This window comes from Lontra canadensis, unplaced genomic scaffold (assembly GCF_010015895.1).
Source record: "Lontra canadensis isolate GAN:19392208 unplaced genomic scaffold, GSC_riverotter_1.0 scaffold19, whole genome shotgun sequence".
Classification (NCBI taxonomy): domain Eukaryota; kingdom Metazoa; phylum Chordata; class Mammalia; order Carnivora; family Mustelidae; genus Lontra; species Lontra canadensis.
Window position 1 is genome coordinate 10,321,037 of NW_022631013.1, and position 15,989 is coordinate 10,337,025.

General features: G+C 47.5%; 2 protein-coding genes across 4 annotated transcripts in view; one reads left to right on the top strand and one right to left on the bottom strand.

Annotated features, from left to right (window-relative positions):
• Positions 1-572, bottom strand: part of KIF24 (kinesin family member 24) — a 78,586-nt gene extending 78,014 nt beyond the window's left edge. For 2 of the 3 annotated variants that reach the window (XM_032860398.1, XM_032860394.1), the window contains exon 1: positions 289-414. The gene's annotated coding sequence lies outside the window, so the exon portion shown is untranslated. Of the gene's footprint in view, positions 1-288 lie in introns of all 3 variants that reach the window. The other variant, XM_032860395.1, reaches the window with a different exon arrangement.
• Positions 573-650: 78 nt separating this feature from the next.
• Positions 651-12,571, top strand: NUDT2 (nudix hydrolase 2). The gene is made up of 3 exons (XM_032860402.1): positions 651-783; positions 9,939-10,079; positions 12,049-12,571. The coding sequence occupies exons 2-3, from the start codon at positions 9,953-9,955 to the stop codon at positions 12,363-12,365; spliced, it is 444 nt and encodes a 147-aa protein (XP_032716293.1). The 5' UTR covers positions 651-783; positions 9,939-9,952; the 3' UTR covers positions 12,366-12,571.
• Positions 12,572-15,989: the final 3,418 nt, after the last annotated feature.

The following is a 15,989-nucleotide window of genomic DNA, read 5'->3' on the forward strand; positions in this document are numbered from 1 at the left end:
GTGCCCTAAGAAAGGTTCCACTCAGGGCCATCGGTTCAAAGGAAAGACTTCGAGACTCAGAAAGGCTTCGTGGGAGAAGTAGCACTCGAGAGAATCACTGAAGAAAAGGCAGAGATAAGGAGATAAAGGGTAGGAAAGCAGGCGAGCATTCGAACAACCAGGCGAGACCAAACCCCGGTTTCCTTGCAACCGCCGCCTCCTCTCGCGCTCGGCAGGCGTCCAGAGTGCCCTCTCCCGCGGGGCAGAGGCCTACCCCACTCCTCCCCGGTTCTCCCCACCATTTCTCACCTCAGTGGCTTCCCAGGTCCCCTTCGGTCAACCCTGTCTGAAGACAGAAGACAATGCCGACAGGAGAGCCCCAAGTTGGCGAGCGTGCTGTCAACTCACCAGCTTTTGGGGCGCCGGCCCGGCCGCATCCCCATGGTAACGCCACCAAGCGCGGGTTCGAACGCCCGCGCTGGCGCCCGGGCGCCGGCAGCCCCGCCTCATCCACCAATGGGCACCGGGGAAACTCGTTGACGTGTGAGTCCTTCTTCTCCAGAAGACCAACCAGGGATCCGAGGAAGCAGTGGGCGTAACTCTCAAACTGCGTCTTTCAACCAATCGAACCGCTTGAGTGAAGATCTCGCGAGTTCTAAGTGAAAGTATGGCATCCTTGAGGCGGGTGGAGGGGCCTTCTGCCCTATCCTGTTGGTCGCTATAAGCGCAACCGAACCTTCGGGATTGGTCGTCGTACTTCCCCCTTTCTGTTCAAGGCCTGCCTCCTGCGGCCCTAGGCTTTGGGTGAGTAGTCTTAGAGAGGGCCCACTGGGTGCACTTCTCCACGGAGGAACTGAGCGTTGGAGCGATGCGAATCGCTGCACCGTCAAGGGTGGACGCATCAGGCTGTCACTGAAGCGTGGGCAGGCCAGGCCCCGGCCGCTCGCAGGACCTTAGTTTTCCTCTGTGCACAGGGAAACGGGAGGGTTCTGTGGCTCTGAGGTTGCTGGCCCGCTTGCTGATGGTGATGGGGTGGGACATCGGAATTCCAGAGTTCCGAGTTTAGCGACCGGCGGCCCCAGTTTCACTTTGTTGTTACCCTTTATACCCTGTCTGCTTTCCAGAAGAGAATTTGTATGGTCTTTTTTTTTTTTAAGATTTTATTTATTTGACAGAGATCACAAGTAGAGAGAGAGGAGGAAGCAGGCTCCCTGCTGAGCAGAGAGCCCGATGCGGGGCTCGAACCCAAGGCCCTCGGATCATGACCTGAGCCAAAGGCAGAGGCTTTAACCCACTGAGCCACCCAGGCACCCCGAGATTTTGTATGTTCTAATGGCTTCATCTATTGAACTGATAATATCTTGGCAATTATAGCAGTAGTTAAAAAAAAAAAATCACACGAGAGCCCCATCACCTAAAACAAAACTTACTTTTCCTTTGCTATGGCCTGGTTTGGCACCTATGTATTTGTTATTGTATCTCTGAAAGAAAGGAGAGAGGGAGAGAGAGAAAATAAACTGAATGCAATCAAATAGCCAAATGTAAAACGCTACTACAGAGTCCAGGTTAAGAGCAATAATGTTGAAAGTCAGGCAGAGCTGCTTTCCTTTTTCCTCTTCTGCAAAATCGTGGTAAACACTCAGAAGGTTGTGAAAATGAAGTGAAATAATGAAAGTAAAGCACGTGGCACAATGCCTCAAAAAATGGTACCTATTACCTTCATAATAGAAACAAATATACTAGCTCACAAGGCCAGTAGACTTAACTGCAAGTACCCAATTTAGCTCAAAACTTGTCAGAGAAATAATAAAGGCAAACCATTTTTCAAAAGAGTGGAATTTCTTCCTAGTACTTATATTGAAAGAAATTTATCTTGTAGTATTTTATGCATAAGGAATATAATGGTGTGGTGAGCAGTTTTGCTGGAAATATGAAAAACCATTTCTTGATTCAACTATCAATAGAAGGTAAGAGCATGCCAGAAGCTTCCTGATGACCTTTGATGATAACAGGGGTGAAAGTGACTCATATGCTCCGTACTTCTGATATGTCAGATCCTATGTATGTGTTTTTATTTTAAACTCTACAACAATCATGTAAAGTAGAAGTTACCCTCATTTTACAGATGAGGAAAATGAGCCTTACAGAAGTATTTTGCTTAAAGTAATATAACTGTTGAATTAGGGAGCTGGATCTTTCTCACTGCAAAGCTAGCCATGCTTTTCCATGTTTTTAACTCTCTGAAGGAGGATAAAATCCTTTGAATACCAGATGCACAGGCAGACTACCCAAGTGGAGGGAGGTGACTTGCAGAGGTTTTTACGGTGGGAGCAAAATCTCTCTCCAGTGGTTAATTTTCACCTTTGGAAATGAAGAGATGGAATGAGATGATCCCTGAGCATAATTCCATCCTTTCATTTACCTTGTGGGTAGTCAACAGCACTTCAAATTCATCTTTTCCCAAACAAATCATTAGCTTACTTTCTACTCCCTGTTCCACCAACTTCTCTAGTCACTCAAACCAAACAACCTCTCCCTCTCTCTCTCTCTCCCCCTCCCCGCCCCTCTTCCTTGGACAATGAAACATTAGATACTGTTGGTTTTGAGAGATCTCTCAAATTCATACCTTCCTCTCCTTTCTCCGGGTCTCTGCCTTATTTTAACTCTGTATTATTTGTCATCTGGACTGTTGTCAATAAGCTTGTTAGTTGGTCTTCCTGCCTGCAATCTTCTATTCTCCACCTTCCTTTCTGCCCAAATGTCTTTTTTTTTTAAGATGTTATTTTTTTTATTTATTTGACACAGAGAGAGACACACACTGAAAGAGGGAACAGAAGCAGAGGGAGTGGGAGAGGGAGAAGCAGGCCTCCCACCAAGCAGGGAGCCTGATGTGGGGCTCGATGCGGAGCTTGATCCCAGGACCCCGGGATCATGACCTGAGCTGTAGGCAGATGCTTAACGACTGAGCCACCCAGGTACCCTGCCAGAATGTCTTTGTAAAATGTCAGTCTGACCATATTGCCAGCCCTGCCTAAAACCGGTCAAAAGCTACTCCTCATTGCCAAAGAATATAAACTAAACTGTTATCATTGGAATGTCATTTTGTTCTTAAGGGTCTTTGCCCACACTCCTCCCTTTGCTTGGAATGCCCCTTGCCTGCACCTTTATTCTGCCTGGTGAATTCCTAGCCATCCATCAGAATCCTTATGGGGTGCCCCTTTGACCCAAAGATAGTCACTTTTTTTTGCTTCCTTTCCATCTTACACATACCCCTATGGAGCTCAAAATAAACTGGCAACTTGTCTAAGTCCCTTCCGCTTTCATGAGGCTGTGAACCCTTAGAAAGCTGGGGCTTTATAATAGCTTCATATCCACTCTTCAATCCTGTCACACTGCTTGTCAAGTGGGACACACTCAACAGATGTTAGATGAGTAAGTAAATCCCTTCAGGCTCTAATATTAGAATTCCCCATGTTTGCTTTCTAGAATTGTACAGCAGGTGGCACTAATAGGCCACTTAACAGATCCCCTTTATGAGGAATGATTTCTGTTCCAACCTTATCTGACTTTGGCCTCATCCTAGAAGCCAATTATTTATGCCATTACAGGTGAAATCTCCTGTTTCTGCCTTCAGCCAAATAGTAAAGATAGCAAGATGACTCAGCAGGTTGGTTTCGATGAGAAAAGAGAGTGGCAGATGTCCAGGAAAATGTCCAATTGAGAAGGCATTTTCTTTGTTTCAATTTATTCACAGTAGTTGGGAGCTTTTTCCTTTTCTTTTTTCTTTTTCTCTTTTTGTTGTTTTTATAAGAAGGAGCTTTATTCACAGATGGGCACCTCATTTCTGTTCAGTCCGTTGCAAGGGAGGGAGTTGGAGGATCAGAAAAGACCATTATGATGTGGGAAGAGAGGGAAAACCGAGCAGTCAGAGCCGCTTATCTGGAGGCAGGCAGAGTTGGCCTTCCTTCTCACTGTGGAGTGGCCTGGGCAACTTTCCTGGATACCAGCACGCTAAATTAGTTGCTTGTGTGCTTGTCCAAGGCTGGCATTTGAAGGTATTCCCAACACTTGGTTCTTGGGAACCCCCAGGCTACCTGATATGGTTTTGAACATGTGATAGAGGTTCCTTCTTCCCAGAGAAAAAGCAGAGAACGCATAGAGACTCTTATCAGATAGGCAAAGTTTCGGGGCCTCAGGCTATACTTTACCTCTCCAGGGTCAACTCTGGACACCAGGACCTTCATCTACACACCCTCCCTCCTTCTTCCGCCCCAACTAAAACTGGTCCTGTGGAAAGGATTCCAGCCAGGTACCTTAAAAATCTTCAATGCGAATATAGATCAAAGACTGGGAATTTTAGAACTGGAAATAATTTTATAAATTATTTGTGTGTCCTCTCTCCGGACCATTTGTGCCCTAAGGTCTGCTTTTTCACATTAAGCGGAACTGAGGAAGGGGGAAAAAATACACACTTTGGAGTTAGGCTTCCTTGGATTCCAATCTTGCCATTCACAGGCCGGCTATGCGCTTGGGCTAGTATTTTAACCTTTTTGAGTCCTAGTTTCCTCATCCAAAACTGGAGACGATCCTGCTTATGATGAAGATTTGTCTTGAGCATTTAAAATACACACGTGAAGAACCTGGCACAGTGTAGCTGGCCCAGTGGGAACGCTTCATTGATAACATGGTGGCATGAAACCATTTCTGCAAAAGGGATTTTAGATTATAAGGAACACACTGAGAGGATTTGGGGAGGTCTTTCTGTATCTAAAGGTATATTTGTGAGGGCTTTGGGGGCTGAGCTATGCTTGCAGTTGCACACTGATTAATTTGATGAAAACACTGGAACACAACGTATCAGTACAGCCATTTATCTGTGAATTATTTTTTGGCACCTAGGTTCTGAATCTCCTAAGCTGTAAGGGAAATGTATATTTAGAGAAAGGCAAGAGCACTTTTCCTTAGCTTCTGGAACCTTCTGATGACATTGAGGAGTTTTTTGTTCAGGGTTTTTTTTGTTTTGTTTTGTTTTTTAACCACCTAAGGCACTTTGCCACTTTTCTGAAGTGTGAATTGCCTGCTGTCAGCCTGGAGTTCTCATCTCTGCAATCCTGGCTGCAAGCACATTTGCATATTGGATGCTGTGTTCTTTAACCCCCTGAGGTTTGAATCTACTTGGAGCATGCGTGATGTGTGCCTGTGTGTGTGTATGTGTGTGTGTTTCTCTATAAGCTGGCTCCTTTTAAACCCCAGGACAGTTTTACTCGTTGGTCTCCAGAAAAACAGAAAACCTACAACAATAGCTCCATTGACTTTTATGTAAATGGCACTCTTCAGGAAAACACTGGGCTGTTTCCCAAAATCCCAGAACATACCCTGAGCATTTGTTTGAGTGGGATGTGGGGAGAGTGTTCTGTTGAGTCCATGAACATCTGTTGCAAGCTGCTGTGCTGGGTCCCAAGGAGACAGAGTGCGTAGTCTGGCTTTTCCCTGCCAAAGGTACAGACTGAGACTTACCAGACTAGGTATTGTGCTTGTGCTGGCTTTGTACTGTGTCCACTTGGCTAAGCTGGAACTGTGTTTCCCAGGATTCCCTTCCTATATGGTTCCAAGTTAGGGTCAACCTCAGGAAAATCGTGTGCAAGATTTGGAAAGCTGAAGTGAAGTAGCAGCCAGCATGCTGCGAAGGACAGAACAGGATACCAAGCATGTGCAGTGCCTCCCTTTGGATGCTGATGCGCTGGTTCACCTTATTGGTGCCAGATAAAGCACCCAGGCCTGCAGCTCTCCAACTCCTGCTGTATCTCCTCCTGCAGATAATCCGGGTGACGGGCCAGATGAACATTCAGCTGTATGGCAAAGGGCTCCAGCTCCTTGAAGTTACCCACGTTAATGAGCTAGGAGATGGTGAAAGGAAGTCACAGGTTTTGGTTTGTCCTCAGGAGTTCTACTTGTCCTCATAGGATCTGGTTTGTCTACACAAGTTCCAGTTTCCTTGCTCTCCACTTCGCATCCAGCCTCCCTTCCCCCTTGCTGAAATATAGAGACTTCAGCCTCAACACCAGATGCAGAGTTGACAGAGTTGCATGAGTTTCTCCATCAACTTCCATAATTGCACAAGATCTAATCCCTACACTAACTCTTTAACTTTCTAATAGTGTTCTATTTCTCCAATCAAACCTTGCAGAAGTTTATTCAAGCCATGTTGAAGGCCCGGAAGATGGAATGATTAGAAGCTAGAAAGCTTCACAAAAGAGCTTTCTTCTGTGCTACTTTTGAAAGCATGAGTAGGAAGTAATGTGTATGTGGGAAGGGGAGAGATTCTAAAGAACAGCTGGCTCAAGCCAAAGGGTAGATGGGAGTTTTGCCTTTCAGAGAACAGCTGTCCTCTCCATGGGTCCTCAGCATAGATAGTAAGTGGACATCTGATCCTAGCTCTTGATTCTAGCTCTTCTGGTTCCATTGAGATGAACTGTTGGATCGTTTGGTTCTTAGATGTGGTTATCCCTATGCATTGGTATCTACTGAGATACATTTTTGCTAGATATGCCCTTGTCACTACCCTAAGGTTCTCCCCCCATGGGAAAATATTGGTCTGTTCCCCTCTTTCCAGTGGTTCCACATGGCCACCCCTCAGGCCTGTTTTTCTTGGCCTCTCATCCAGGTACTTTTGTTTCCCCATGGTGTATGGGTGATGGCAATGGCGTACAGCTCTGGGGCTTCCTGTCCCAGGCAGGGCACTGCCCTCTAGTCTTAGATCCCTAAGCTTATCTAGGGATTCCAGCATTCATTCCATGAGACTCTACACAAAGCAGGAACAAGGTGCCCTTCATCTGGAACTTGCTAATACTTAATGAGCATTTTGATAGGAGGGCAGGGGATCAGGTGCCTGTTTTTACCTGAACCAGAACCAGTAATTTGAAATCTCTGTCTGAGAGTTCTGTGGTGACAGGGTGTTGCTTTCTGGTTTCCAGAATGGGAAAAGTTCTTGGCATAAATAGGGAGACCAGGAAACTAGAATATAATGTTTAAAAAAGCCTGCTACTAGGGCACCTGGGTTGCTCAGTCAGTTAAGTGTCTGCCTTCCACTTAGGTCATGATCTCAGGATCCTAGGATTGAGCCCCAGGTGTGGCTCCCTGCTCAGTGGGGAGTCGGCTTCCTCTCCCCTCCCCTCCCTGCTCATGCTTGAGCACGTGCTCGTGCTCGCGCGCTCTCTCTCTCTCTCTCTCCCTCAAATAAATAAATAAATAAATACATTTTTAAAAAGGCCTGTTACCAATTTACATGTGAATTTTTAAACAGGATGTGTTATACATTTTATGCTGAACCAGACTTTTTTCACTTGTCTGAAAGTATATCTGAAAATTTTTTAAAAGCAGCACATTTGGCTCTACCTTATTTTTTAAAAAGATTTTATTTATTTGAGAGAGAGATAGAGAGCGGGAGGGAGGGACAGAGAGAGAGAGAAGGAGGCTCCCTGCTGAGCAGGGATTTCTCAGACGTGGGGCTCTATCCCCAGACCCTGGACCATGACCTGAGCAGAAGGCAGACGCTCAACCAACGGAGCCACCCAGGGGCCCCCAGGCTCATATTGATTAACAGCAAGGGAGCCATGGAGACATCACCTCCAGCTCCAGCGGTGCATCAGCTCTGCTATCTGTCCACCAGTGCCTTCTTTGGCCTTGGAATCTTGCAGATGAGGCCCAACTGATTCGAATCTTTTCCTGCCTGGCCCGTTGTCCTAGGCTTTTGCTACATTTGAGACACCTGATTTTCTTTTCCTGCCATCCCACCTCGGGGCCTTTGCCCATACTGTTCTTCCCTCCACCTGGGACACACTTTCTCCCTCCTTCCCATTGCCAACTTATCTTTTACTCCTCCTTACATCTCTGCTCAAACATCTCTTATTCTAGGAAGCCTTCCTTGATCCCTCAGACGAGGTCAGGTTACCAATCACACATTTTCCCTTTGTAGCACATTCCTTATTGGCGATTATTTTTTAATCTGCTTATTTTATTAAAATCTGCCTCTTCCAGGGCACCTGGGTGGTGCAGTTGGTTAAGTGTCCAACTCTTGGTTTCAGCTTAGGTCATGATCTCAGGGTTGTGGGATCAAGCCCCAGGATGAGATCTGAGCTCAGCATGGAATCTGCTTAAGATTCTTTCCCCCTTCCTACCCCCTGCCAGCTCATGTGCACGTGCTCTCTCGCTCTCTCTCTCTCTCAAATAAATAAATCTTAAAAAAAAAAAAAAAATCTGCCTCTCCCCTTAGAATATAGACTGCTTAAGAGCAAAGGCCTAGCACAGTACTTATTACATAGTCAGTACTCAATAAATATTTGTTGACGAACCAATGACATTTTCTTTAGCAAGGCTTACATAAGAGATCTTCCATATTCTTTGTTACCTTGATGACATGCCCCCTTCAGGTGATGCATTGTTTTTTCACTGCTGCAGAAATTCCCCGCTCTTCTCCCTTTCTGTCTTTTGTTGGTGGTGGTGCTCTTTTCTGAAATGGAAAGAAAAGTAACCACTTCTCACTGGGTGGGAAAGAGGCGCCTGGGCGGCTCAGTCGGTTAAGCCTCTGCCTTCAGCTCAGGTCATGATCTCAGTGTCCTGGGATCGAGTCCCCTATTGGGCTCCCTGCTCACAGGCAGCTTGCTTCTCCCTCTCCCTCTGCTCGTGCTCTCTCGCTATCTCTCTCTCAAATAAATAAAATCTTAAAAAAAAAAAAAAGGTAACTAAAATGAAGAAGACTACAAATTTTCAGTCTTTACTGAATTGCTGATCGTAAAATTAATAAATGTCCTCTGTGAACTTCCAAACAATAAAGAGGTATAGGGACTAGCAAATGAAGGTCTTGCCATAATCTCATCCTCCAGAAAATACTATTAATGATGTGTATCCTTCCAGACATTTTCCTGTGCCTGTTGAAACGTACTGGCTTATTAGATGCCAGGCACTGTTCAAAAGCTTTACAAAAACTTAACTTTACAAAAGTTAAGTCATGTGATCCTCACAGCAGCCCTTTGAGGTAGAATTGTTACTATCCTGTCTCACAGCAGAGGAAACAGACTTAGAAGCTAATCACACAGTGAGTAAGTGGCAAAGTCAGAACTTAACCCTAGGTTGTAGAGTCACACTCTTGACCACTATGCTAGTGTGCTTCTCACGGGTGGGAAAGAGACTGACTGCTGTGTGTGCCTTTTTGTACTTTGAATTTTGTACCATGTGAATGTATAACATTCTAAAACATGGATAAAAGACTAAAATAACAAAATGTTTTTAGTACACAATATACAACATCAATAACAAAAATGTTTTTTTAGTACACCAAGCTCCCTTTCCTAAGTGACCCCTCAGACCATCAGAAACCCCATCGTTGTAGTCTCTGTCCCTCAGACTCAGGCTGGAGGCGGAGGGAAATGGGACCGTGGGTTTGAGGATGATGTTCTTCATCTCACCCATTCCCAGCATCTCTCCAGGTTCAGTGGGTTTGCCTCTGAGGACCTCTGTTCTCCTAAGACACACTTGCCAGCCCTGAGGGGTAGAGGGCAGGGTCCTACCATCACTCACAAATCAGTCCCTGATTCCTGGTTTCCACACACTGGTCCTTGGAATGCTGCCTTTTTCTGTAGTTGATGAGGTCACCATTAGCTGATCTGTGCTACTTCCCAGCACCAGAGGCTGCCTCCAGGATGGATCCTCCTGGTTTTTGTTTTGTTTTTAAAGATTTTATTTATAGGACTGAGAGAGATCACAAGTAGGCAGAGAGACAGGCAGAGAGAGGGGGGGAAGCAGGCTCCCTGCTAGGTGGGGAGCCGGATACGGGGCTCCATCCCAGGGCCCTGAGATCACAACCTGAGCCAAAGGCAGAGGCTCAACCCACTGAGCCACCCAGGTGCCCCGATCCTCCTGTTTTGTGTAACTTCCTAATGTTTCCCATCTTCTTCATTAAGTCCTCAGATAGACCATGGCCCTGAGAGCGTGTGGCTTGATCATCTTCCGAAGATGCCTCATTTCTACGGTGGACAAACCTAAAATTGAGTTTCTACTGCTGCAGGCATCAGACGGCATTCATCACTGGACTCCTCCCAAAGGTGCAAGGCAGAACGGTTGGCTCTCGAGAAAGTGCCAAGCATTGCTTGGAAAGCTACCCTATCAGGCCCCCCATAAAGCTTACATCCCAGTGACTGTGCGGTAGGAGGGGGTAGGGTGGGCAGGAGCTTTTGATCCTTTCTGACATACAGAAAGTACCTGACATGCCAGGTCAGAGCTGGAAATACAACTCCGAATCCCCGGGCAGAAGCAGCACGTGTGTGTGTGTGTGTTTCACTGGAGTGCCAGCCTTGGTGGTAAATAGCTGGGTAAGAGAAAAGGCCTTGACCTTGGGGTCAAGTCATTACTGGATTACAGGTCAGGAGCCCTGAATGAGCAACCCATTGAGAAGGGAGCAGGGACTCTAAAGGGGAATGCTGTGGGAGAGGGGTGAACAAGGATCCAGCATTGGAGGAAAATAAGGAAAGGGAAACAGGAAATAGACTTTGCACATTTGCATTTCACTAAGGAGAAATAAGGTGAAAGAGAGGGACAGAAGTGTCACAAATACTATGAATAGGAATGTTCACACTTGTCTCCTGATCGCCAAAGTCATATTATAGTACCTCTCACTGAAAGATTTCAAAGGACCTCTCTAGATTTTGTCCCGCTTGGGCCTGGAAAGAGGTTATCAAGTTCACACTGCTGGGTAGAATGGAGCACAGATGCTTTTGGGAAGGGCATGTTCACAGATTCCCCACATTTCTGAGGACAGATGGGGCATCAGGATCAGTGTCACCTCTCACCACCAACACCCCTTTCTCCCCGCCCCCCATGCAGTACCTCCCTGGCTTTGTGTACACCACTACATGAAGTGCTGTACAGAGAAAATTCCCCAGAAGCCAGGAACTAAGATAGGTTTTTAAGTCCTGACTCCTAACTGGTTTTTGTTTTGTTTTTAAAGATTTTATCTGTATGTCAGAAAGGATCAAAAGCTCCTGCTCTTTCTGTGGGAGCTTTACATTAGCCCCTCTGGCTCAGGGCACTGCTATGAGAACCCTGAGAAGGAGGAGAGCTAGGATATAGGCCTGTCCCTGAACCAAGAAGGGAAGAGCTAACAATTCCTGCTCCCCAGGAGCTCCTGAACCAGGAGGCCCCCAGCAGCTCACTGGAACCATGTGTTGACAGAGGCTGCCAGACCCCTCCCTGTCCTTCTTGGCCCCTTCAGGCAGGCTGAGAATTTGCGGGGAGGGCCTAGAGGCAAAACTACGGGCTGCTCCCAGTCTGCAGAGCTTCAGACTCTCCTAGAACAGTTTCCTGGCAGCTGTCTCCTTGGGTTTGGGTCTTGCCAACAAATTTTCTTAGAACTGGCTCTCAGCTTGTGTCCTTAGTCTGAGTTCCCATCAGGAATTTCCCTGTGAAACTGGAATCTGGCCTTGCTCAGTTAAAAAGATGAAAACAATTTGGAAAAGCCTGGATAGCTACTTGGAAACAGCTGCCGGTGCTGCAGTGCAGGGCTTGGAGCCTGTCTGTTGGCCCTGGGACTTCAGGGACCAACTAAGACAGTGTTAAGTCCTCACTGCAGATTGTAGGCAAAGTGCTCCCTCTTCAGCCAACTCCTGTCTGCCAAGAAGGGACTGCTCCTCCTTCAGAAAACCAATTTAAGGTCTCCAGGGGAAAGGTCTCCCTGAGAACACGGGTTGAGGAGAGCTCCAAAGGATAAGAAAGTGAAGGTCTGAGGGAGGCCATCTCTCTCACCACTGAAGAGCCGTCTTCTAGACAGACTTGCCAAACACATGATCTCTTTAACCCTCTGCAGAGAAGATGGGGTGCAGAGGAGGAATTGTCCAGACACTACCCACTCTGTGCCCCACTCCTAGGCGTGTTAGGATATCGCCCCTCTCTAGGCCCCCTTTAGCCTAGCAACATCTAGAAAAGTCACCAAAGACCCCATCTTTAAATCATCAGACCTAAAATTCCACCTTTGCTGAAGATTATCTCTTGCTCCTTTTCCTCTTGTTTCCTAACCAGGCCATGTGGAACCAGGAGAGAATGACTTGGAAACAGCCTTGCGGGAGACTCAGGAGGAAGCGGGCATAGCGGCAGACCAGCTGACAGTCATTGAGGGCTTCAGAAGGGAGCTCAGATATGTGGCCTGGGAGAAGCCGAAAACAGTCATCTACTGGCTGGCCGAGGTGAAGGACTACAATGTGGAGATCCGACTCTCCCGAGAGCACCAAGCCTACCGCTGGTTGGGGCTGGACGAGGCCTGCCAGTTGGCTCAGTTCAAGGAGATGAAGGCAGCTCTCCAAGAAGGACACCGGTTTCTCTGCTCCACAGCATCCTGAGCTGACCAGAGTGGAGTCATTTACCTCAGGAGGATCCTCGAGGGCCTCCCGAGATGAACACGGTCAGTTCCAGGGAAGGTTGTGTGGGTCTTGGGCTAATGTAGCAAAGAACAGATCGATGAGTAAAATCAGCTGAGAACTCTCAGAGGAGAGCAAACAAAAGCTTCAGCTGGGTGCAAAGAAGGCAAATGAGCAGTTTAAAAAAAGAAAAAAGTCTAGGCGCTGTAATGTGTTCTTGTATTTTATAAATAAACTAGGCAGCTTATCTGTCCCTCTCACCTGTTGTCTTTATTTCTTGGACTCTTGCCCGTGGTGGGGAGAAAGTGTGAAATGGAGCTCTGACCTTAGCCAGCGGGAATCCTGTGTCCACACACTGTGCCCCAGAGAAGCTAAGGGAGAAGTCGGGGAGGAGCGAGCAGACACTGCCAGGGTGGCTCTCCTGCCTGTGGAACTCCAAGTACTCTGACCCCAGACCACCAGTGTCCCTGCGACTTTGTGGCCTGGAGTCGGACAGGATATACAAACGAGTGGGGCCAGATTGCAGGAGCTGGGCGTGTTCTACTCTGATGCATCCTCTCTCCAGCACCAGGCACGTATGTTGTGGGTGCTCAGTAGGCACTTCCTAAAACAGAGACCCAAGGAATTTGCGACATATCCCAGGTCACAAGAGGAGACAGGAACAGATGACTCTGGACCACCAGGCCCATGACACATGGACCCCAAATTCTCAGCCCAGTCCTGTCTCCCAGGGTCATCATGGACCTGGTCAGCATGACTGAGGTCACCGGCAAGAGGTATGCCCAGGCCTGAGGGACTCTGCTAGGCTACCCAGCAGCCCTGTCACTCCACCTGGGCACTCCTGGCCTGCAGCTGCCTTTTGCAACCCTAGCAAGCTCTCATCACCGACATTTCTCTCTTCCTACCTACTCCCTTTCTCCAATTCCACTGTAAGACCCGGAGGCACAAGAGTTGGGTCTCAGCCCTGTTTTCCCTTGCTACTAGGGCTCAAGGAATGCAGGGCAGGTGTGAGACCCTCCAGCTCTTCCAGGAGCGGTTAGCAGAGGGATTCATGTGGATTTTATTAGAGGGTTGTTGCCCAGTGAAGTGCAGAATGTTGGATGCAAAAGGGCATTGGCAAAGGTCAACTTGGATTACCAAGGTCGAGAACAGCCACTCCTGAAGGAAGGAGGGAGAAGTCACCCAAGTCTTTAGCAGGCTTCCAGATGTTTTCAGTCACTGGTTCTCCGTGCAGACAGGGCAAAAATACTAGCGAACAGGATCTTGGAGCACTGCCAAGGACCTGAATGGTTTTGTTCCTCACCCCTCTGAACAGTGCTCTCTGAAGGAGGCCTGCTGCAGGAAGTTTTTGGAGCTTAATGTTCTCTTTCCAGGCCAGCAGGGACCACATCCCACTGATTTAATAAATGCCGGCTGGGCAGTGGTGCCAAACCACAGGCTAGCTGCCTCCTAACAAGGGCTGGCCAGCCCCGTGCTCTCAGCATGGGGGGCTGTTGAAGCTCAAGATGCTAAAACCTTATACGTCAGAGTTGGAAGGGACCTGGAAAACGACCTAACTTTGCTGCTCATTTTTTATAGCTGGGGAAATTGAGGCTTAAAAAGGTAGAGGGCAGAGTGCATGGGTGGCTCAGTTGGTTATGCATCTGCCTTCGGCTCGGTCATGATCCCAGGGTCCTGAGGTCAAGCCCCATATCAGGCTCCCCACTCAGAGAGGAGCCTGCTGCTCCCCCTATTTGTACTCTCGGTGTCGAATAAATAAAACCTTAAAAAAAAAAATAGGGGCACCTGGGTGGCTCAGTCATTAAGCGTCTGCCTTTGGCTCAGGTCGTGATCCAAGGGTCCTGGGATCCAGCCCTCATCACGCTCCCTGCTCAGCAGGGAGTCAGCTTCTCCCTCTCCTACCCCCTACCACCTCCCCCATGCTTGTGTTCCCTCTCTTGCTGTCTCTCTCTCTGTGTCAAATAAATAAAGTCTTTTTAAAAATAAAAAATAAATAAAATAAAACACAGTTACCTTGGTGAGGGGAGCCCCATAAATTACATTTGTCTCGTCTCTGCAGGAAGGACTCCCAGCCAGGTGGGACCAGGGCCTGTTGCGGGAGGTGGGTGAGGCAGGAAAGTGGAACTGAACCGGACGTGCCAGCTGACTGGGCTCTGGCAGCACAGCCACCTTGCTTCTGGCCGGCTCACCCAGAGATGCGGGACCGAGACCACAGTTTCCCTTCAATCCCAGGCCCTCCAAGCTCCAGAGCATGTCCTCCTGGAAGCCTTCCCTAATCACCTCCCGGGCTATAAATACCATCCTACTTCCCCACCTACACCTGAAAAGGCTCCTCTTAGAGCTCCACTTGTTTTCCCCAGTGCCGCCTCCACCACCCGAGGGTGAAGAAGTGTTTACCAGACTTATCTTCACCAGGGTGTGCTCTGGAAAACTAAAATGCCCTCTTGACTCCCAGACACACTACCTGACACTCCCATAGTATGCACTTCTTTGCTGAATCGAAGACCCAAAGAATGAAGTTATAATGGTAGTTTTGATGGTAGAATTTCAACTGAAATACTTGTGCAGGTATGAGACCCCCACCAAGTGGGGCCCCCATGTTTGAGGAGCAGAGGCTTACATCTCTATTGGTCCAGATTGTGGCCTAACCTGTCCCTTCCCTTCTAGAGGAGGGCTGTGTCAGGCCCGCTGCTGCCCCCTCCAGGTTGTGCTATAGGTACCCAGTGAGATCAGCTCTGTGCCTTACTCCACGTTTACTCCCCTCCCTTTCTTTTCCCCTCCCAATTCATGTCTTGCTGGGAGAAGGGGGCAAAGGAGAGAAAAACAGCATAAGGATACAGAGTACAGAGGCTCAATCTCTTCCTGTTCGTCAGACTGGGAATTCTCAGGGACAGGACCCCCTCTTCTGTCTTTTCCCATTCCTCATCCAAGCCCAACCCCAGCCAAGCTCAGGGCTTGCCACTTAAAGCCATGAATTCTCCCATACCCTGATGGGTGAAGGATTCAAAAGGTACAAATTTCCAATTATAAAATTATTAAGTTATGGGGATGTAATGTACAGCATGGTGGTTATTGTTAATAAAACTATTGCGTATTTGTACGTAGCCAGGAGAGTAGATCTTGAATGTTTTCATTGCAAGAAAAATATTTTTTTTTGGTAAGTATGTATAGTGATGGATGTTAACTGGGCTTACTATGATGATCACTTTGCAATACATAGAAATATCCAATCATTACACTGTACACCTGAAACTAATACAATGTTATATCAATTATATCTCAATATAAAAAAAGGTCAGCCTCTGTTTTCCCCTGTAATCCATTAAAACGGTAAAGTACATTAAAAATTTTTTAAAAAAGATTCTCCCTTCCCCTCAAGCTGCTGGAAAGATTCTTGGTCATGATGAAGTAAATAACCAGCCTTAAGATAAAAACCAGGTTCTTCCTTGGAAGCTGGAGTGTGTGCCAGAGAAGGGAGGGCGTCAGCAGAAGTCCCACTGAGTTGGACAATGGCAGGAAAGGAAATCACCCAGTTGCCACTGTGGACACACCCTGTCCAGGCAGGCCTGGCCTTGCAGGGATGGGCCATGCAGCTGTTCCCAGAAC

Bases quoted from the DNA above. Each gene is read 5' to 3' on its own strand.
- NUDT2 (XM_032860402.1), top strand. From the start codon at position 9,953: ATGGCCCTGAGAGCGTGTGGCTTGATCATCTTCCGAAGATGCCTCATT. The intron at 10,080-12,048 runs GTGCAAGGCAGA...TTTCCTAACCAG, and splicing joins TCACTGGACTCCTCCCAAAG to GCCATGTGGAACCAGGAGAG.